The 24004-nt window shown below is 38.1% G+C and overlaps 2 protein-coding genes across 2 annotated transcripts in view; one reads left to right on the forward strand and one right to left on the reverse strand.

Moving 5' to 3' along the window:
• Positions 1-24004, reverse strand: part of enpp1 (ectonucleotide pyrophosphatase/phosphodiesterase 1) — a gene marked incomplete at its 5' end in the record, with an annotated part of 381118 nt that overhangs the window by 237548 nt on the left and 119566 nt on the right. The window lies entirely within an intron of this gene.
• LOC116733857 (small nuclear ribonucleoprotein E) lies at positions 20612-23778 on the forward strand. The gene is made up of 5 exons (XM_032584742.1): positions 20612-20797; positions 22097-22123; positions 22212-22274; positions 22507-22585; positions 23576-23778. The coding sequence occupies exons 1-5, from the start codon at positions 20744-20746 to the stop codon at positions 23629-23631; spliced, it is 279 nt and encodes a 92-aa protein (XP_032440633.1). The 5' UTR covers positions 20612-20743; the 3' UTR covers positions 23632-23778.

Here is a 24004-nt window from a genome sequence, read left to right on the forward strand (position 1 = left end):
CTTTCCTTTTGAGGTTTTCTTTCACTCCTAGCTCTCTTGGCTGCAGAAAATGAAAAGAGATCCTTGTTTGAGGTCAGACAACACATATATAATCCTCCAGGGTTTTTTAAGCATCCCAAATGGGTTCCACTCTTTTAATTTAATTTTAAAATAGTCGATATGAACCATATTATGCTCCAGTAATCCTTTGAACTCGACGCTGTTCCAACTTCCAGGTGATGTGGCAGCGTTTTGTTGCCATCTGTTTGAAGAACTCGATTTTCAGACGAATCGCACAAATTGTTAAATTTTAGACATCTGGTGCTTTCGTTCTCAGTTGGAGTTGACTAATTAGCCGCTAAGTTGGTGGCTTTGAAGCACAGACGGAGAGTAGCACCCCCTCGAGTTGATCGCATAAAAAAAATCAGTTTATAAACGGCGAGACTATTGTTGTGTTGAAGTTGTACTAAAAGGAGTTAGCCTATCAGTGAAGCTATTCAAGCCTAAATAGCATCTCAATGCTAAACATGTAGCAGCAACACAAACGTCCCCAATGCTAATGTCAGCAAAAAGGGTTTTTGAATTAAAAATTTGCTTATTTTGTCAAACACCAGAGCAATGACTAATATCTTCACAACAAAAAATTAATGAGGCCTGGCTAACACAGAAAATTGCAGCTGCTGCTCCATGTAGCAACCACGTTTCCTTTCAGTAGCACTCATATAAATGTTAATGTGTACAAGTGCAAGCAATGTGTTACAGCCAATCACAGCATGAACAGAACTAGCTACAGAATGTTCTAAACAGCAGGAATGGTGCTGGCTACCGCCTAGCAATAGCAAAGCTATGGAGCGTTAGCATTAGCAGCTAGGATAACAGAGAAACACAAGGCATGTTTGTAATATTCAGACATGTTTATGTCTGAATATGTGAGAGCAGAGAAAGGAAAACAGCGAGCTAACGCTATCAGTGCTCAAATCACTTATTGAATCACTGATAGCTTCACCTCTGGCCCAACATGCTCTAAGCAAAAACCAAAGAAACACAATGAAATAAATAATATGTAAATTGCTTTATCCTAACTATACAGTGACCCGTTCTGATGAGCAGCGGAGAACATCCAGTGGGACAGTCAGTTCTGCAGTCCTTCCACTGGCTCCTGGTATCTCAGAGAATAGACTTTAAAATACTGTTGTTAGTTTACAAATCACTAAATGGCTTAAAGTCAAAATGCACTTAAGTCCTTTTGTTTGTTGTCTCAGGTCTTCTGGTTCTGGTTTGCTCTGCATCTCTACAATCGGAACCAAACATGGATAAACAGCATTCACTTTTAATGCTTCTCTGATCTTGAATAAACTTCCAGGAAACTTCAAAAGTACTGAAACACTGAATCCCTTTGAATAGGCTAAAAACCCACTAGCTTAGAGTCGTTTATAGTCATCGTTTTCCCTTACTTTGTCACTGCAATGTCATGTTTTATCTAGTTTGTTGTTTCATTTTCTTCTAATCACGCAAAGCACTTTGAGTTGCCCTGAACTATCTCGCCTTGCCTTCTGTCCAGGCAGTGGAGGGGAAACCACTTCACCGCCTCAATCACACACACATCTCTTCTTGGGGAATCTATGATCAGATTCTTTCTGCAGGATATCAGACAGCCAGTTTCAGGCATTCAGTCTCTTTTTCAGTCACGATAACACACAGACAGCAGATCGTACTTAACTTTGGATCAGGGGTCATGCTGTACGAATATTTTCCATATTTGAAAATTCTTTTTTAAAAACTGACGGAAAAATCAGAAAGGCATTTGGACAGATTACACTTCACCACTTGGTGCAAAACATTTTCAAACTTCATGCACAAAGTACGTTGCAGAGGCAGAAAAAAAACCTGATAAACTAAAGACGACTGAGATACAGTACAGACCAAAGGTTTGGACACACCTTTTAATTCAGTGAGTTTCCTTTATTTCATGACTATTGACATTGTAGATTCACACTGAAGGCATCAAAACTATGAATAACACATGTGGAAATATGCACTAAACAAAAAAGTGTAAAACACTGAAAATACTCCTTATATTCTAGTTTCTTCAAAGTAGCAACTGTTTGCTGTTATTACTTGCTTTGCACACACTCTGCATTTTCTTGATGAGCTTCAAGAGGTAGTCACCTGAAATGGTTTTCACTTCATAGGTGTGCCCCCTGTCAGGTTAAATAAGTGGATTTCTTGCCTTATAAGTAGTCATGAAATAAAGAAAACCCATTGAATTAGAAGGTGTGTCCAAACTTTTTGGTCTGTACTGTATATTTGAGTATATCTCTGACTTGTACGCTGAACTTCGATGCATCTCACTGTCCAGAGCGCATCTATGACCGATGCATAGTGGAGGATTTCCTCCTGCTGAAATCAATAATAGAATTGGTCTCTCTAAATTCATATGAAGTCCCATCGATAATGTCGGGCAACCTTCTGCTTTCATTGAGGACTAACAGGTTAGCTTTCTTTGGCCTTGGAACGAGGTTCAGCTGTCTGGACGTGACGTAGGTGATGCACCAGAACGACTCATGAGGGAAGCTACGCTACGCAGCGTATGGAACATGCGCTGTAAATACCCATCCCCCACTGCAATGAGAGAAGTGCCGAGCAGGAGGACATCTTTGCTAGCAATGAAATATTTTCAACATTAGTCTTGCTCAGTTTTAGGAAGCATGGCCAACGGGGACCGAATGGCTTTGTTCACTTAATCCACTGACATTGCCTAACTGCAACCCTTTACAGGCAGAGTACAGTTTTAGGACGGCGCAGAAAATCAACGTCACCTTTCACAACTCCTCCATCTGTTCGCTGTCTGGCCAGGTTGAACATTTACCAGAGGATTCCAGCTCAGTGACAGGAATCCCAGACGGAGCAATAAAGAATCAAGCAGAATTGTGTAGGAAGGTGATGGCCAGGCTGCAAGGCACCATGTCTTGGTGTGTTTTCCTCTTCAGGTCCGCAGCTGGCTGTCATCATTACAGCCCACCCTCGAGCCAACAGCCCAGTCTACCTGTGACCTCGCTCGGCGGTTCAGAGAATTAACTGCGGCAGGTTGATTCCAGCCCTCCTTGCAGCTTCAGTCTTCAATCAGAGGCAATCAGAAAGTTTTTAAGTCTCTCTTAGGAATTAGGCTGCCTCAACTAAACATAACCACCGAGATATTCAAAGACTCTGTAAATAAAACGCTGTGCAAGCGGGACTGGCCTTTTGAAAGCCTTTCAGCCGTTTTTATTCCTCCTTTTGACAACGTGAAAGCTGGATGAAATGTTTGAGCTCCAGCAGACATTTTTAAATCATCACAGTATGATGAATCTGCACATTTTAGTTAAAATCATAGACTTGTTTTTGCTGTTCCTCATTGTCAAACTCACAGCTGAAGGGTTTCTGTATCTTATGTTTTCTCCTACATATAATGTTGTTTTTAAGTTATTTAAGTGCCCAAAGGTCTGTATTATTATTATTATTATTATTATTATTGTTGTTGTTTACTTCTTTGAGTTAGCATTACCGAGTCCATGCTTACCCTTAAACCCAACAACAGTGTAATTATTGTCCAGTGGTAGGGGATGAAGATGAGCTTTACACACTTTCCTCCAGCCGCAAGTTCACCTGGACAAAACAGGCCTTGCTTTCAACCCCATTCATCTTGGACTGATGAGTCACTAATTATAAAGACAAGCACTGATGCTGAAAGCAATAGATGTAGAATTATGCCCTGGAATGCTTGTAAAGGTAGAAAAATAAAATGAAAGCAGCAAAATATCAGGGAATCCTGGAGAACAATTCATTTCCATCTGCAGGAGAGCTACAGCTTCAGAGAACATTCATTATTTAACAAGACGACGACATGAACCGTCCATCAGAAACCACACAGAAATGATTTGAAGACAACAAGGTGGATGTTCTTGAGTGGCCCAGTCAAAGCCCAGTCTTCAATGCCACAGATAAACTGTGACTGAACTTGGAAAAGGCTGTTTGGAGCCAATCCCTGCGCAGCCAGACAGAGCTTGAACAGTTTGGCAAACTTCAGAAATCAAATTTATGCTGCAGAAAAAGGTGTTTATTTTGCATTTTTATGGATTTTGCAACAAACTGACAACTTTCTTTTCCAGATTTTTTTTTTTTTATCTCTTCAGACCTTAGGACGGTTCTTCAGCTATTCATGGTCTGCAGTGCAACATTTCCCAGTTGCTATTGATAGCTTGTGCTGTGACTGTGATGCAGCTCAGCGTAACCCTAGACCTCCAGACAGGGGTTGTTATGGCGATGCTTTCTTCCTCCTTTGTCGTCTGAACAACTTGCAGTACTTACATGTAGGCTGTATCTTGTTTGTCACTCTGTTGAAACCCAGAATCCTGCCAAACAAATAATGTAAGAATAGTTGGGGCATCTTGGACAACACCGCCACCAGGCAGATCGTCGTCACCTCAACGAGAAATATCCTGATGTTTTAACAGATCTTGTGCAACATCTTGCATTTTTATTTTATGGTTATTTTGTAGAAATCAGTTTTCACTTTGACATTGAAGTTTGTTTTTTTTTTGTCTAAAAAGCAACATTTTGTTGCTCATGGTGAGTAAAATTACTGAAAAGGGACAAACAGCCAAGGGATGGATACATTTTAGATGGACTACTTTAACCCATAAAGTTAAAACACTGTAAGACTGTAAGTCATTGATTAAAAAATTAAAATCTCAATGGAATCATTTTTGCGACATTCTTGATAAGCATGGCTTCACAAGTTTTGATAATCTCATAGCCTCTGAAAGGGGCAGCTGCATGGTGCAGGAGGTACTGAACTGTTTGGCCACATGCCATTGTGTAAACACATTAAAAGTCAAGCCGTGTGTGGGGTGTGTGTGTGTGTGTGTTTCTTTGAGCAGAATCATCAGAGCCTTCAGGAGAGTCGACTGTATCATTCCACTGAGACATATTATTGCCCTTTATTTCCTTTTTGGGGGGGTTCAAGGGTGGGTGGGGTTAACTGGTGCGTAACTATTGGAGCATGCTGCAAATTATTAGAGGGAAAACCTTTAATCCATTTAAAAAGCAGCAGAAGGGATGGCCTGCATCTGCACAAATTTGTGAGCATAGTCAGTAAAACTACTTCAGAGTGTGATTATGAATAATATAGGGTGTGTGTGTGTGTGGGGGTGTGCATGTGGGTGTGCGTTGGGGTGTGTGCGTGTGTGTACCAGGTTTTTATATCCTTATTGGAACCTATTTGTGTCTACAATGTGGGGTTGTGGGGACCACTGCTCCTTGTGGGGACATTTTCTTGGTCCTCTTGAGGGGAAATGCTGTTTTTCCCCTCATGAGTTTTTGGGTCTGTGATGGTCAGGGTTAGGAGACACAGTTGTCTCAAAAAGTCTGGCATGAGCACAGGTACACACCTGCATAAATCTATAAGCATATATTTTTATGGGATGCATGTGCTTAATAAATATCCATTGTAGCATTCTTCGATGAAAACACAAATGTAAAACCCAATAAATAAATCTATACAGCTCTGGAAAAAATGAAGAGCCCACTGCACTGAACCCCACTGAAAGCCTCCTGGTTATTCCACCAAATATAGATTTCTGAACTCTTCCTGAGTTAAAACATTAGTATTTACTGTGACACAGCTGTAACAGCTGTAAAGTGACAGGTCAGGTTCACACAAAGATGAAAATATTAAAGCATCATGTGTTTTCCAGCTACACACTGCCATTTTAGGGAATCAAAATGGCACTGAATCAAAATGCTAAATGAATATGAACTTGTTTTCTTTGCATTATTTGAGTTCGGAAAGCACTGAAGCTTCTTCGTGAGTTTGACCATTTCTCATTTTCTAATAAACACAAAATTTTCGTTTGGAATTTTGGAGACATGTTTTCAGCAGTTCAAAGAATAAAAGAACAATGTTCATTTTACTCAAACATATAACTAGAAAGAGTAAAATCAGAGAAACTGATCATGTTAAGTGGTCTCTTAATTTTTCCAGAGCTGTATATAATTCATAAAGTAAAATAATTATTACGTTTTTCTTGTTTTGTGTTTGTTTTGTTTTGGTATTTCTTTCTGTGCCCCTCTTAAATCTTTACTGGCCCAGTTTGACAATTTTCTGGTGACCCACTGAAAAAATTGCAGAAATGTGAGATAAAAGCCTAAAATGTCATTTATGCCTCACCTCCTACGTGATGTATTTTATTGTGATGTTGTTGGGTTTTTTTTTTTCATTTGTCTGTATTCATTTTATTTTACTTTTTTCACTTTTAATAATTTGAGGTTATTGAGCCGGTTCCATCTGGCAAAGGAACAGACAATGGAAATCAGTCTTGGCTGTTATCAGGTACATTTACAAATGTTCATTAATGCATAATGTCCCTCTCCATCAAATAAAATGAATGAAATGAGATGAACTGGGCATGCTTCTAACATACATGTAGGCCACAGTGTACCTGATCTTTTCACAGCACCTTTATCCACATGCTGCCAACATGAATCGTGAGGTCAGATTTGTGTGGATAACTAACAGTTGTGGCTCTCTGCAGCTCCTCCAGAGTCGCCATGGCAGTGAATGTGTTAACTTCTAAGTTTAGAAGGTTTTAGGGAGGCATGAGGAAGCACACACACCCACTGCAGCAGTTTATTATGTGCAACACGAGGTTTATGAACAGTAGCAGATTATAGTGGCTCACTCTTCAATAGATCGTTAGAACCTTTTTAGCTGCTGTCGTGTCTGAACAAGTCAGACCACAAATGTCACATTCATTGAAAAATTTTCCCCAGGCGATCCTAATTATTCCCAAACTACTTCACTGAGAGTTAATAAGCCGGCGCTCATCAAAGGTACTGTGGCTCTGTAAGCTTTTGACCCTGAGGAAACACCAGAACCGCACGTCAGAACTCTGATGAATCTTCTGTTTTAATTGTTAATTTTAATTGTGGCCATGGCAATATTTGTGTTTTTATCCTTTTCTCTTAGGACACCCAAACAACAAGCTGTGTGTGTTTCTAACATTTGAGCGTGTGGATTGCAGGCGACCAAAACAGGACAAGAGAACTTAGCAGGAAATCCCCAAAAGAAGATTTTAATTCTCCAAAGATTTCCCTTAAGGCAATGAGTGGACCCATAATGATGCCAAAACAACCAAATGGAGCTAAATAAAACAGGCACTAACTCAGTAAACACAAGGTGAAAATGGCACAAGCAGAATGGAAGAGAATATCATTTACTGTGCCACAGCTGTAACAGCTGTAAAGTGACAGGTCAGGTTCACACGAAGATAAAATTATTAAAGGGGCGGCATCATGTGTTTTCCAGCTAAACAGTGACATTTTAGGGAATCAAGTATGCTAACTTCAGTTGTTATAAAATGCTAAATATGACTTAAAATAAAATTTACTTTTTAATTTAACTCCTTGAAATTGGGCCTCTGTGTCTTTAAGAAACTCTTCATCTTTCTAACACGCCGCCGTCAGGAGAACATGGCTCCTCTGTTAACCCTTTAACAACGTTTTTACCAGCGTTTCACTGAGAAGTAGCTCCTGTAATGAACTCAGCAGATGTTTGCTAGTTGCTGCTAATCTTAGTTGTTTAGTTTAGATGTTTTTAGCTTCCTGCATTTTGTTATGATCTTGTGACAATACTGCTGGCATCCATTGCTGAATAATTTCAAAATCGATCCATTATTACTTCCATAAACAGAGCGCTGCTGTGTGACTCCTACGCTCCTCTTCTGCGCATGCGAGTCGCTTTGGTAAACCGCTGAAACAGAAGTCTGATCGCGGTCGCATCACAGAGTAGTACGGACGACCAAGCAACGAAAACTGAATTTCAGTAAAAGAAATCTGAATTGTGCATCAGGATATGTTCAAATATTTATCGGCAATGGATCATCCATCCATCCATCCATCCATCCATCCATCCATCCATCCATCCATCCATCCATCCATCCATCCATTTGGAACAAGTTTGTTAGCCAGGAAGTGACACTTACACACTTAAAACTTTTCATGTGCATCACATGAAAATTACCAGCATTCTTGACCAAACGTTGAACTCAATCTGGTTGAAAACATTTTCTTTTAATAAAAAAAACCTGAAAGCTTTTGCTAATGTATGGTAATTAAATGGACAAAAAGAAGACTGGAATACTTTTAGAAATCTCTTATCATTCCATTGTATTCTTTAGTGCATCATAGACACAGCCATTAAGGGCAACTGACGGAGTACATGAACTGTACTACATTGCTCTCCTCTTCAGTGCTTTGAACAACCTGGAAATATTAACTCACAGTAAAACAAAAATAGGTAGGCTGGGCAAAAACTTAATGACATTTGATGCTGCTGGGTTGTAAGCAGGTTTAAGCTGTGCTTCAAATTGCTAAAAGAAGAGAAAAAGAGCAAAAAACGCAATGAAGAGGAAAAGTGACTTCCTGCTTCCTGTCTTTGTCAAATTTCAAACATCAGAGACTAAAACTTTCGTCCACCTTTCAGTTTGCCATGTTCGGTGCTTCAGCCACAACATTGAAATGTCAAACTGCACTTTCTATACTGTTAATTCTGTTTACACCACATCATTTCTAATATTTATATCTAAGGGTTGCATATTTGTGAATTTTCTGAATGCACTTCATATATCTATTCCCCAGTGCACTACGTTACCTCCGAAGAGCATTAGCATTCCCCTAACCTGACAGAGTTCAGTAGAGATCAGACTGTTTGCATGAAGCCAGCTGGTTGCATCCTGCAGCTGTCCAGTGTGTGGGCCTCCTATTTACAATCTGTGGCCGCACTAATGTTCAAATTGTTTCCGAAATCTGACAACTGATGGGCAATTTCAACACATGACCCTCCAGGCTCCAGATTGAGACTCCTACCCCATCTTTCTCAAGTGCTGCTAATGTTGGTAATGCTACCTAACATCTCTAGAAATGGCTACCACTCACTGTTGTACTATTCCTCCAATCACATTCCGATTACAACGTCCTCCTGCACCTGTTGCAGATGTACTATCTTGTCATAGTTTAATCATTAAGATAACCATTTCTGTCCCGGATGTGTGGCAAAATGCATCTGAATTAATTAGACTAAAATGGATTTTAACTGTTCTTGTCAGCGAATGTACAAAATTCAGTAAAATCTCAGAATGTTAGAGAAATCCACAGCATTTATTTTCTTTATTAATAACAGAGCCTGGTCACAGTTGGTTTCATTTACTTGAATAGTTTTTAGGGGTAGCTTCACTGCGCTGTACTTTTTCCTTTTAGCTGAGTTATATTATTATTAAATATTGCTACTCTTAATGGTAAGATTTCTGGTTACTCTACCCACTGTGTGGAACTTTACTTTAAGAAGAACAAACACGTTTGAAGCCCAAAATGCACCAGTGACAGACACACACCTCAAGCTTATGTCAAAGTGAGACTTTCTGTTTATACTCAAGCTTTATTTTTTCTGTTTTCTATCTGCTGAGTTGTTTGTGCCATTTGGAGGTCAACAGTAGATATTGTCACATGAAGTACTTTACCCTGTTTTGATACATATTACATACTGTAAGTATTGTTATCAAAAGTTTTATATAGAAAAAAAATTACATGGAAAGTTTTTTCTTCTGTTTGAATTTATTTTATTGTTTTTCTTTTTTCTTCTTATTTAGTCTTTAAAAATAGAATTTGCACAAAACTGTTTAATTCCATCATATTAAATCAGATGTTCTGATCAGATACTCGGAACTTGAGTAGCGCTTTTTTACAATACTTAATTTTACTCTCAATTAAATGATTTCTTGGACAGGTACTTTTTTATTTTTAGTTGAGTGAAAATACCAAGTGGTGCTACTCTTGTTTGAGTACAATGTTTTGACTACTCTACCTTCCTCTTCGGAAATATTAATAAAGTTATAACGTCTTATAGTCAAACTAACAAGTCAGGGCACAACCTGATGATCAGGAATCATTAGCCAAACAGCATTCATTCTGTCAGCTACTGTTCTGGAGAACAACTTCTTTCCAGAGCATGGGATCTTATTAACATAGTTGTTTAACCTTACAATCAAAATATTAGTCAAAAAACAATATACCTGAAGGTTAGTTGCATGTTGCTAGCTCAGCTGCTAAGCTAGCAACATGCAACTAACCTACAAAGTCAAAAGGGGAAAAGTGAGCAAAGTGATAGAGTCAACTAACTAATGAATTATGATAATAAAAAACTGGAATAAACTAATTAGTAAGAGAAAAACAGAAAAAAAAGACCATAATGGAACAATATCACAGTTTAGTTGATGTGCATGTGTTAAAACAAGAACATGTAAAGATTTGAGGGATTTTTCTTATTAGCATCTAGGTTACCAAGGAACCAGCAGAACAGGTGTGTGTTTGTGTGTGAGAAGCCAAACTAACTAGCCAGTGAGCTAATGGCTAGAACAAAGATTAGGGAGGTACCACGTGGGAAATCGGTGCCAAATTAGAACAAAGGTACAATGTAACAATGGCTAAGCTAGCTTTAGAAGCAAGACAAAGAAGAAAATGGCCTTTAGTGGTTCCTCCAGGTATAGAAAAACTTTAACTAATGTGTTGGACCAGAGAGAGAGAAAAGAAAAGTATAGCAAACCCAATGTGCTGGTTTCAACTCTGTTATTAATTTGTTTAGTTATACAAATTTAACTCAGTACTCTGCTTTGGGTCCAATCATTTAAACACACTGCAAATATGATCAAATCGCGAAATCAGGAACTCTTCAAAAAAAAACAAACAGTGGATTAACAGTTCAGACACAAATATTCAAACGGGTCACATTAAACAAAATCTAAATCGTTGTATTTATAGATAATTTATCTCTGCCCAGACACCTAAAGAAAACCTTCGTCTTACTGATGACTCTCGGCAGTGTCCTTTGGATATAAAGTCCGGGGGAAAAAGTCCCCCCCAAAAAATTTAAAAATACAAAAGAGATCACCTGTGGCAAAAGCTGGCCTGTCTAGCTTAGTGCAGGTTAATCATGTTACACTGATTTTATACTCATTCTTACAAGTATGCCTTGTAACATGAACATGTGGCTTACTGATGATACGAGGAGCGGTTGTAAAAGTTCTCCAACTTTGATTTTTTCAGTTGAGTTTTCCGACTTGGAAGAAAGAACTTCTGAGTTCAGACTACAAAAGGAACATAGAGTTGTGCTTCCTCTACTCAACTGGAACGCCACCAGGTAACAGCGATAACGGTCTGAAGTCCCGGGAGATGTAGTTTGATCAATCAATTTTCAGAGAAGCTGCACAGAATGGTTCAGGAACAAGGAGAGCTTTTGAGATTCTGATATGCTTTATTCTTTTTTATTCACTTTGGGAATTATCCTTCAAAAAAATCTGCAGCTCAACACCAAATCCACCAACGCAACAACCAAACACAACAAAAGCAGAAACAATGTCTAAATTTCAACAGCTCAACCATGAAACCTTAGAAGAAATTAGAAATAAATTACGCTCCTCCTTCGACGTTGATTTCCTACCCACAACGTTCTGGCTGTCATTACTTCAATGCACCACAAATGTGGAACAAGCTTCCAGAAAACTGCAAAACAGGCGAAACACTGAATTCCTTTAAATCAAGGCTAAAAGCCAGATGTTCAGAGCTACCTTTGATTAGCATTGGTGGAACATTGACAAACATATATTTGATGTGTAGTTTCTTGATGATTTTGATGATGACATTTGACAAAATGTCATGTTTATTGCTTGTTTTTTAGCTGATGACTGGATGATGTTCTTATGATAGTTATTATACAAACAAATGTGACTTATTTCTGCCTTACTAACCTTATATTGCTAGTTATTCAGTGAACTCTCACCTGTTTTGATTATGTGGAACAAAAATGTTGCAGCTTTTCTTTTTTATTCTATGGGTCCAGTATCTGTAGAAGGCTTTAAGATTCTGCCTGTCTTTTAACTTTTCCGAACAAGTTTTGCACAGGCCTCAAAATGACACATTCATGAAAGATTCCAGCAGCTGATTCAGATCTGAGACTTATCTTTTGGTGAGTATCTGACACATCTCCCCCCCCCCCCACCACCACCACCTCTTCCTAACCTCACACTGGCTCTGTTCGCTGACCCCTGCTGCCTCTGGAGCAGCTTTGGCCGTCATGTTCATCAGGTCCACTGTGTTGCAGCCAAACAAGCTCACAATGAAAAATGCCTCCACATTTCCCCGGTTTCATAAACACCATCTGAAACAAAAGTCCCTTATCGTCGGCGCGTATTATTCACCGTGTTAATTGGAGGGAAAATAAATGCATTGTGCATCTTGACGGTGCTGTTCAAACAAGATAAGGCGCCGCGCGAGCAGGTCCGAGACAGTGGCCGATGAATGAATTGTTTAACAGAGCAAGTGTGAAAAAGTTGGAGACACGCTTTCTTTCCTCCCTCTCTCTCGCTCTCTCTTGCTCGCCTGTGTCTGTGGGACCAGTCTGAAAACCTGCTGGCAGATGTCGATACCTGACACAAACAGAGCAGTGCTGTTGCTTTCAATGTACTTGTTTAAATACACAGTCGTAAACAGTCATGTCCCTTAAACACAAGACTGAAGGTGCTGTTATTATCTGATCTCCAGAATCTGAAAGATGGAATCTTCAAACTTGGTCTTATTTTTTTGGATCAGAGTTTCTTAACTGTCTCTCAAATTATAGTTTTTTTGCACTTTGTTTCTTTAGGAAAAATGCACACAAATCAATGTTATTATGTCGCTAAAGTATTTTGCAGACACTTATAAACTTTATCCGAATTTTGTCATGGTTTCAACAAAATAATTCAAAGGAAATACAAACAAAAAAGCACCTAGAGGTCAGAAATATGATGACATATACAACTTTAAAAAAAAACCCCCACTATTGGCATAAAGGTTTTACAATTATTACATGTTTATTGGTATCAAATTGATACCAATACAATATGCAGTATCACACTCCTCTAATACAAAGTGGATCTGATTTAGATGCACCACGCAGCAAAAGCTCACATTTCAAATAATCTGCTAATACTGTCGAAACATTTCAGGCTAGAAAAACACAAAAACTAGGAAATATGAGGTATTGACTTTCTGCTTTCAGCTTTTCTGTTTTCGTTCTGCATATTACAAAACAATTACACTTTTACCAAGTTCCCTCACTGTATAAAAAATGTATTAAACAAACACTAAAACTGAGTCAAATTGTGAATATGAAATGATTAGTAACCAGGTTACAACAGATGTTTTTTGACTCTGTATTTACACATTTACCACAAACCATAACCTGGTTTTTCTCCAGCTACAGTAGAAAACAGTCAAAATATATTAAAGAAGAATTCATCATTTTATCGCTGACATCCAGAAAGTTTGCATCTTGGTCAGTTTTAGACTCAGAAGTTAAAAAAATAAAGATAAAAAAACAAAACAATGGACTTTGCTGCATTTGGCGTGTTTGAAACTGTACACCTTACACAATACCTGTTCCCTCCACCCTGCACGGAAAAACACTGATTGTCCACACTGAATGTAGAGAATAAATATGTCAGTAATTACGTTTTTGGTAGAGGTAGCAGAGATGTCTGTGTGTGATACCATGGACTGGAAAATGAAAAAAACACACAAAAAAAACCAAACAAAAACCACAAGTATCACACTGTGCATGTAGAAAGTTCTCATACAGGTTGAAACAACCCACCACGAGACTGTGGGTTCTGACTCAGTATCGCTGCCTGGTTACTCAGAAAGATATTAAAGATAGGAAATCTGTGGCATTTTGTGCTTGCAAGGTGAAACTGTGCATTTTCAGATCAGGAGTGTTCTCTTAATATAATCTTAAAGCAGTTTTGCTACATGTTTACCGTAGGCAAAAGCAATCTGAAAATCATCTGGATGTTTTGTAGAGGAATTGTCGGTTTTGGTAGCCTGGCAATAAACAAGCCCCGTGTTCTACGCTTCGCTTCGTCCAGAAGGTCTGGACTCTCCGCTGTTGAGAAACGATCACTTCCTGGAGGAGTCTGTTGAGATTTTCAATTTTACCCATTACCGTTTGACGGTGATGTATGTAAAGCGCCAATTCGATTCTATGAAGCTAACAGAAATTACAAGCACTGAGATCAACCGTCCTCCACTGCGAAGAGAGAAGTGCCGACCTGTTGATGTTAATTCAATATTTGGAATCTCGTCAACACGGTGTGCACAGTTTCCCTCACTTCCTCCGCTTACATTGCTGAAACTACATGCAGACTACAATTCTAAAACAGAGCAGAAAATTGTTCACAACTTCCCCTTCTGTTCACTGATTGGCTGAGTGGAAATTCTACCAGAGGAATCCAAGTGGTCCTGCGACAGACTGGCGACCTGTCCAGGGTGACCCCACCTCTCACTCGAAACGTTCGCTGGAGATAGGCACCAACACCTCCCGATCCCACTAGGGACAAGGGTGTAAAGAAAATGGATGGATGGATGGAATCCAAGTGAATAATAGAAAGCCCAGACGGCGTTGTAAGCAAGATATGAATGGTGTTGGAAGGCAACGGCCAGGGTACCAAAGATTAGGAAAACGTGAAAAAGTTCAACGTCTTCATCACTTATTTCAGAAAATTAATCTCAGATTGATTTATTCCATACAGTGGTGTGAAAAAGACTTTGCTTTCTTCCTGATTTCTTCTTTTTGGCATGCTTGTCACACTTCAGTGTCTCAGAACACCAAACCAGTTTCAATATTACTCAAAGACAACACAAGAAAACACAGAAGGCAGTTTTTAAAACATGCAAACCTACAAGGCCCTGTGTCTCCAAGAGTTGAATAAACTCTTAAAAAAACTGACAGAAGAAAAAGGTAGGAGTGAGAGCTATTTCCCAGGATGCTTAGCAGCATGTTTTTGTGTCCGGAGTGAGATGGAAGTGTGTTACCGGTACACTGACTTGCTTCTTGCGTGTTAGTAACGTGTTCTAATATTCTTTTTAAAGCAACTGCCGGCTTGTAACGCTTGAAATAAATGTCTTCTCATATTATTTGAAGTCTGTTCAAAATGAATATTTGAGCAGGTATCAGAATGATGTTTCATAAAATGCATTGTCATCTGCTTTGCTCATTCATGTTGAGTCCAGAATGTAAATTCTATGAACTTAAAATTAGTATTTATTTTAACTTGATAATGTGACGTGAGTGAAAATAATACAGAAATAAATTCTTGTTCAGCTAGGTGAGGGCAGCTCACTTATGAACTTTCATTTCTGAGTTAAAAGCAAAATAATTTTCTAATTGACTTTATTTGCATTTTCATGGCAGGAGGTGAACCTTCATTTTCAAGTTAAATCGCCTACAAATGTTTTACAGTGTAGATGTGACTCTCTTATGGTTAGCATGGATTTGATTTGTAACCCAATAAGTACAGGAGAAGTTAAAATAAATTTGATGTACTGTTTAAAGAATTATTTCATTTAAAATTACATTTTGTGTTGTAAATACGTTATTTTTTTAAGTTATCATTTAAATGTGCAAATGTGTTGTAAATCTGCTTTCATCTCAGTTTTTTTCATACTTACACTGACAGTAAGTAGCTGCATCCGTGGTCCAAGTTTGCAGAGAATGTTCCTCAATGAATGGGAAAGGAAACGCTCTGCCAAGGCTGCAGAGGTCAAGCTTCTCAGGTGGACGGAGGGGGGTGGGAGTGAAGAGCAGGTGAGCAATGGAGGGGGAACAAAGAACCAACACCAGCCATAAACCCCTCACCCCCCTTCCTCATCCCGTCTGCCTTCCTTTCTCCTCAGAACAATTGCCACCGACAGGAACAGGATGTGATGTAGAGAGGAGGTTGATCTAACCAGGGCACTTCCTTTTGGCCAAACCAGACGAGGAAAGAGAAGGTAGGAAGGACAGGCGTGGAAATGAGAAAAGATGGATTCATAGGTGGCAGGGCATCCTGTTTGGGTATGTGCGTGTGGGGGCCGTTCCTATTTATAGCGTGTTTCACTTTCAGGCTTTACAAAGTGCCTGGCAAAAAGATTACAAATATTTACACACCTCCAGTTATTTCACATTTGGTCTCTTTTACAACTACAAACCTTGGAGTATTCTATTTGGGACTGAGCATCATACACAAAATTGAAAGTCGTGCATAGTTGTGACAGGACAGGAGAATGATTCACAGATTTGGAATGTTTTTACAAATAGAAATCTGAAAAGTGTGAAGTAACTTCTGGATTTACCTCTTTGAGTTCCAGCAGCACCAACTTCACGCATTTAGCGACCAAACGTTTTGTCCATTTAAACTCTATCAGATTAGAGGGAGAACATCAGTAGACATCACTTTTCCCAACACGGATTCTCAACAGAAGTTAGGACTTTAACTGAACCATTCAAAGCCAGTCAAAGTCCTAGCCAAGGCCGAGGTTAGTCCTAACTTAGGTTTACGTAGGACAGGCGTGGAAATGAGAGAAGATGGATTTGTCACGTCTCATACACACGTCAGCTGTTGGGTAAAATCAGATCTACTTGTTTGAAACTGTGCCAGAGTCCACGTCTCCAGCAACACTCTGGACTAAGCATATGACAAGGGGCTTTTTATCATGTTTTCTAGCGACTCTCACTGTAGTTTGCTGAACTTCAAAAGGTTCAACAATGGCTTTGTAACCCTTCCCACACATATTAAAGTCAGTGATTTCATGTCTCATCTGTACTTGAATGTCTCTAGTTTGGGACATGTGTGGTTGTGTTTTAAAAGGATTTTCTGGTCCTACTGGCCTTTCCTAAAACGTGAGGTGAAGGTTGTGAGAGACAGGGAAGACATGGGGCCAACAGGCCGGGTCGAGAACTGAGGCCTACATACATGGGTTGCACGCTTTACCCCTGCGTCACCGCTGCATCCTTGTGTTTTGTACTTTTAGCCTACTTCATATTGCCAGACAGCCTGCAGTGCAAAAAACATCCGTTTCAAAACAAGTTAAAAAGATAGAAAACGAGACGCTTTGCACCTTTGTGAGTGAAAAAAATCTGCCAATGTAACTAATACATTTTTATAAATATTCCAGCATTGTTGACTTAAAACAAGCTCCTGTATCTTGCTGAAAAGTTACTTGTAAGTTAGTTTTGTCTTATTTCAATTGTACTAAATTATTCACACTAGGAACTAGACAGGAATGTTTGGTAAGTTTTTGTGCTTTTCAATCATTTCATGATAGTTTGGGTGTGTCAGTAATCTCTGGATATTACGTTTCTACATAGTTCCAGATTGGTTTTGATCGCTTTTTCCACTTGATAAACAAAATGACTTGAGAACTGTATTTTATATTTACTCAGATTGTTATTAGAGAAAATGAGCGACTGGTCTTCCATGTGAAAACAACAGCAGCTTGAGGCATTGTGCATCACAACACCGGCCTCCGTCGCTGCTATTTCGACTATGGGAACTCTCTATTCTAGACGGCCGGACTGCCGGTATCTGCACAGTCTCACTTCCCTCAGCCTTCCTTGAGAATGTCAGCTGGCATGTGGCATTGAGAGTCGGCCATCCATTCCTACGTTCACAGTACAGACACAAAGCATGTGGCACTTGACAGCGATGCCTGGCGAGAGAAGCTGCTGTCCGCCGCGGCCATTTTAAGACGCGGCTGAGGCGTTCCCTGCCCTGAAAGGCGACACCTCTGCCTGCGCAATCGAGGCTCCTTGCATCTTTTCTTTCCCCCCACTTGCGGGCTCTTGTCTTTCCTCGGCTGCTAATTTCCGTCACACTTTCCTTTCTGTGTGGGGCAAGCCTGGGCTGTGTGTTATTAATACTATTGTTAACTGCACACTCAAGGCTGCGCTCCCTGACTCAGCTCATCATATTACAGAGATATTGTTCGCAACAGAGAAATTGCCAGTGCTGTTTTATATAAAACTGTCTATAAATATAACAGGGAACGTCTTGTCCAACTATGGAGACACGCAGGTTGGTTGTCATGATGTGTACAAGACTTTCTTCTTGGGGTTGGTAGATGTTTGGTTGTGGTGACTTCTTAGAAATGAATGTCTTTTTTTTTTTCAATCAATCAAGTTTTTTAAAATTATTATTATTATTATTGTATAGCTCATTTCAGGAACACCATAGTTCAAAGTGCTTAACATCGTGAAAACATTTGTTAAAAATCCATCATAAGCCCATCATATAGTCAGCAGTTGTGAAAACCAATAGCATGCACATTATTTTAATGATCAGTGCACATCAAGATATGCCAATCTTCCACTTCTTGTGGTTCGAAAGCAGCTCTAAACAGGTGGCTCTTTAGTCTTGGTTTAGAGGCTAAAAACTTAACAGCTTAGCAGCTTATCAAATGAAAAAATAAAATGTTAGATGCAAGATGGACAACTGATGGAAGACGGTTTCCATTTATTTTTCATAGTCTTGAAATATGGCTATGAGGAATGTAACAATTTTTTTTCAGTGAAAGAACGAAATACAGTATGAGTGTGATTTCGGTGAAACAACTGTTGTTGTCTAGGATGTGACAGTGAGAGCTCCATCTAGAGGCCAAATTTAGGATGTACACGCACTGTCAGAGAAACTGTTACAGTCTCTGTTTTTTTTGTTATTTTTTATTTTTTATTTCAATTCATCTGAATGTCTTAGAGAGCCAGACTGGCAATAAGTTTTCCATTTTTCTGTTCTCTTTTTTTATTTTAAAAGTAGCATACCTCTTAGGTGAGTCAAGTCGAGTTTATTTGTGTAGCAACAAGACAGTTCAGAGTGCTGTACATGATAAAGCCATAATACAGTAACCAGATATGAAACAAGCAGTAAACATTACATTTTGTCAAATGCCACCATCAAGCAGATACTCAAATTTGTTGATTAATGTTTCAATAATTGTTAATCAAAGGCAACTCCAAGCAGGTGGGTTTTTAGACAGACTGAATAAAAATACAAACCAAACTTTTCAAGTCTATATTTGGAATACTTTTTTGAAAACAATGTATCATTTTCTTTCCATTTCACTGCTATGCATTTATTTGTGTTATATAAAATATTGTGACACAATGTGAACATGTTCAAGGGTTGTAATCATTTTTGCAAACCACTGTGCAAAAGTAACAGTGTAGAGGACAAGATACTTTTATTGTTATTTAAGCATAATAAAATTAGATATATTACGGTAGTCTATTTGGACATGAAATGTTGAAATGAATTTGTAAATGTCTACAAATATAACAATGCCAATATTGCAGATTTAAACAACAAAAAAATATATATATAGAAGAAGTACTGTATAAATAGGTTATAGTTGTATGGTCCAGTGAAATATTTTTGGCATTTAATTTTCTTTTTAAAAGTTTTTTATTATTATTATTTCTGTTATTGAAATAGAAAATTATTGTGGTGATAGAAATCTTTAACATTTGACCATTTAGCTGTAATTCTGCTGGTACAGAAGCCCAGCACTCATTAAAGCACACGAGTTTGTAAAACACATAAACACTAACACCTAAAGCCTCGAACATTAGCCGCGAGTATTAATGCGCTGATTTAAAGGATTGGAATTTAGCAACAAGAGAGTTGCTCTCGTAATAGGTAGGTAAAGCAGTAGAAAAAACTATTCACGTATTACTTTATGTGCAAACAAAGATATTACGGAACCATCCAACTAACAGCAGTTCTATGTAGTTTGCTCGTGATTGCATTCCTGGGGTAAATAGATTACTTTTCGAATACCGCCTCCTGGTGGAAATAGTATGTCACTACTTTCACAAAAGAAGAAACGAGAACTTCATGTTAATTTGTATTGATCAATTTGTACTTTATATAAAAAGAAAATGTTAATGAACGATTCTCTAGTCTTTCTGATATTTTCAAAGTGTTTTGATAGTTACTTCAAAAATTATGAAATAAAATGGAAAGAACAAATACTCTTTTAATATTTAAAGACTTCATAGTTTGTTGTAAAAATACATTATGAGTTTCAAATGAGGTGGATTGGTAGTTCTAGTCAACAACTCATAGTGTCATTCGGGACTTCTTATTGTGAATTTACTTCTCAGCTTCCTGGAAAATTGAGTTGTTAGCATGTCATGAGACAGTTAAACAATTTCTTGCGTTTCAATTTTTTTTATGCAAAAAAACCTCAAAATCTTTTTTCCATATTGTTATAACTGGTGTGTAGAATTTTGCAGAAAGAGATTAATTTAATATGATTTTAAATAAGGCTGTAACATAACAAAATGTGAAAAAAGTGAAAAGCTGTGAATAAGTTCCAGATGCACTGTATATTACTCAGAAACAGAAAATATTTTAAGAAAGAGCTCACGAAGGATCTGAAAAGGAACTTCACTTATATTTCAGCTAATGCTTTCTTAAAAAGGCAGTGGGGAGCAAAGCAGAGGACATCTAGACAGTTAAAGAACCAAAATAATTCCAAATATAAATGGGATGAAAGTCAAGTTAAAATTATATGTATTTTGAAACATAAAAATCTTGCCTAAAACAGACCTTTCAGGTGACTAAGATAAATTGTAATGGGATTTTGTTGTTTGTTTATTGTACATTATCTCAAGCCAAACATGATCAGAAAGTTTCTATATTTATGACCTCCCTCCTCTGGAGGCGCTGTTTCACTTCACTAGCCGTTCATACAGGCGCGGAAGGCGGAAGCAAACGCGCCATTGTAGCAGATTTGCAACGTGAGTGGAACGTTAAGGCGCTCTGAACCCAGAAAGGGTGCTGTTTTTTAACGCTTTCATCTCGTTGGTGTTTTTGTTGGAGAAATGGCGTACAGAGGACAAGGACAGAAGGTCCAGAAGGTTATGGTGCAGCCCATTGTATCCTTTCGAACATACCGACGGTACATCGTTCAATGGGGTGCTAAGATGACTTAGCAGCTAGGCTAATTGTTAGCTACGTCGTTGCTAGCTAGTAAATTTGTATTTTGGTACATTTTTAAAATAATTTGCTCGGAGTGACTGTTCTGGGCAGGTACAACGTTTCCAAGTTTGTTTCTAGCGGGTACTGAATGACAAATTTACATCCTACCAATGTGAAAGACATTGCCGCGTTAAAGTTAGCATCAATTTCAAGTATCTCATAAAAGTCATAACTTAGCAGGATTGTTAATAAGACAACAGGCTATTTACAATACTTGAGAATGTAATTAAAAAATGATGCAAATTTGTACTGGTGCTTAAAGCAGCAGACGGAAACGTCCTGTTTGTAATCAAGCTACAATTATTACTGGTATAATTTTCATAAAATGGAAAATGTTAAGTACAACATAAAATATTAGTCTTTTTAAAGCCATGGTTTTATAATGAGTATAAGCAGGTCAATCCAGAGGGTTTTACTATAAAGTCAACTTTGCTGCTCCTGAATGAGCTGGTTTTGAATATATTAAGCTTGACTGAATATCAGGGAGCTTTTTGAAAGAAAGTGACACATTCCTGATCTTATTACTGGAAATAAATCTATTAAATAAAGTCTAAGGAAACTAAAACCTAGGTGTCTTTCTTTCACAGCAAACTTGCAAAATCCCTTTTAAATTTTGGATCTACAATGAATAACATATATTCTGTAAAAACCAAAAAATGACTTTTTTTTTCTTTTTTTTTTTAAATCGTGAGAACTAGTGACTCAACAATTTTGTCCCAAAAAGTTTGGACACCCCTGATGTTAGTTGAAAAGAATATTCCAATTAGAGCCAACTAGTCTAAGTAAGCTTTATCAATTCCGATTATAAATCAAAACATCATCAAACATCCAGACTTTAGAAAAAGCCTCAACATGTCTATTTTTTGTCCCTATTTGAATGCATGGCAGTAAGCAATAAATGTAAAGCTGAGCAGTTCTTTTAAAGGTTAATGAAATGTTTGGTGTGTTGGGGAAAAAAACAGTGTTTAAAGTAAATAACTGACAGCTCATAATGAATTAGATTTATGTCCTGCTGTATCCATAGTAACGTGCCATCTCATGTGTAACGTGGATGAAACTGGAACATGTTGCAGGCTGTGAAGCAGCCGTGTGACAGCAGCTTTACCCACTGGAACCAACAAAACTAGTTTTCTTTCAGTCGGAATTAAAAAAAATATTATAAATGTCTGTCTGCTTACCTTGACTTGATGTTTCAGAACCTCATTTTCAGATACCTGCAGAATGTAAGTATTTCCCACTTTCTCTTTTAATCCCAAGTAGATTAAAGTCTAGATTGAGAGAGCCTGATTCGGTTTTCCCTCTCATTCCCAGCGTTCCAGAATCCAGGTGTGGCTGTATGAGCAGGTCAACATGCGGATAGAGGGATGCATTATTGTAAGTTCTTTGATATTTACATCAAAACATTCAGCTTGTAAAATGTTTTTATAAGTTTTAACCAATAATAACCAAGCATAGTAAAAAAACTACTAGTTTAGATGTTAGTGTCACAATTCTTGGAACCCTGTTAAAAGACAGCATTAATAATAACTGGTTAGAACAGGTGTAACATTATAGATTTTATGCAATGCTAAATCCCTGGTAAACTTTGTCCCTGTTTTGATTTCAGGGCTTTGATGAGTACATGAACCTGGTTCTGGATGATGCTGAGGAAATCCACATGAAGACCAAGAACAGAAAGCCACTGGGTAATATGACTTAAAGAGCCTAACCTGAATCAGCCTAGTAGTGTCCCTTTCAGTGCTTTTATATCATTCACTCATTTTTAGGAGTAGCCATTGAAGGGGAAAGAGGAACTCTATTACAGATCTGCAGTGTCTTGCAAATCATTCCTACCACTTGAACTTTTTCCCTTTTGGTGTGTTTTCACACCTGATAGTCTGGAAGATTTGGTTTGATTGGGGACAAAAATGGCAACATTTGTTACATTTTCAGCTGCTGTGGTTCTCCTTTACACTGCACTCAGTCAAGCCAACCAAACTGTTTGAAAACCCAAATCCTCGCCCATGGTGGCGCTGCACCAAGAACCACAGAAGGAAACGACACAAAAACCTCTGAAGAAGACAATGAGCACAACTGTCTTCTTCACAAAATGGAGTGTCGTTGGATTTTGCTGGTTGTAGGATTTTGCTTTTGTTTTAGATATAGATCACAAACCATTTCTCCAGCTAGTGCCAGGCTCATGTTTGTTTCAGTTGTATTTACCCAGAATGCCCTGTTCTATAATCCTCTTCCTGCTTTTGAACCGCTGTCTGGTCCACTTTCATTCATGTGTTAATACCTTATTGATCCCCGAATGGGGTGGGCTGATTTCTTTGTCCCAGCACAGCATGCAACAGAAATTAAAAATAAGTAAGTAAATAATAATATAAAACAGTAAATGACAATTAACAGTGATGGTCTTAAAGACACATCACTCAGAATATTGCTAAAAATATATTCAACATTTAAAACATGCAGCTCTAGATACTATATTATAAAGTCCTAGCCTCAGGCAGAAGACTTGCTTTAGTGTTCCTTGGCACATCTGGGCTATAGCAGCGCTTGGCTATGTCTGCTCTTCATATCGATTAGTGTATGTCTAAGAAGTAAACAGACTTTTTATCTGTTTTCTATTTTGCATCTGATCTGCCTCCATGTGGCTTTTCTAAATCCTTATTTGTTGCCTTGTCTTCCAGGGAGGGTCATGTTGAAAGGAGACAACATTACGCTGCTGCAGAGCGTGTCCAACTAGAAGAGATGCCTACAGTTCTAGACTTTTCTAGAATTATGTTTTCCTTTTTTTATGGTCTCTGTGTTTTGTTTGTATGGCATGAATATTGTAATTGTTTCTCTCAACCACATGGTCCCATTTTGAAAATAAAATTTTGTTTTTCCTAGATTTGTACATCTGTGATTCCTAACATATAGGTCATTGAGCTGAATGAGCAATAATTTTTAGTTAAATGCAGGTGTGTCATGGTAATAAAAATTAAAGCAATTTGACATATGGTTAATTATTTAATAACCAAATAGTAATACAAATATGCAAAAACAATAAATATATTTATTTGTGTGTCTATATATTTTTACATTAATTTTACATTCACTCACTGCTTCGGGCACCT

This window comes from Xiphophorus hellerii, chromosome 15, assembly GCF_003331165.1.
Source record: "Xiphophorus hellerii strain 12219 chromosome 15, Xiphophorus_hellerii-4.1, whole genome shotgun sequence".
Taxonomy (NCBI): domain Eukaryota; kingdom Metazoa; phylum Chordata; class Actinopteri; order Cyprinodontiformes; family Poeciliidae; genus Xiphophorus; species Xiphophorus hellerii.

What these genes read in the sequence shown, in the direction of transcription:
- LOC116733857 (XM_032584742.1), top strand. Translation starts at nt 20,744, where the DNA reads ATGGCGTACAGAGGACAAGGACAGAAGGTCCAGAAGGTTATGGTGCAG. An exon ending in TTTTCAGATACCTGCAGAAT is followed by an intron (nt 22,124 to 22,211) that starts GTAAGTATTTCC and finishes TCTCATTCCCAG; the next exon opens with CGTTCCAGAATCCAGGTGTG. An exon ending in GGATAGAGGGATGCATTATT is followed by an intron (nt 22,275 to 22,506) that starts GTAAGTTCTTTG and finishes TTTTGATTTCAG; the next exon opens with GGCTTTGATGAGTACATGAA.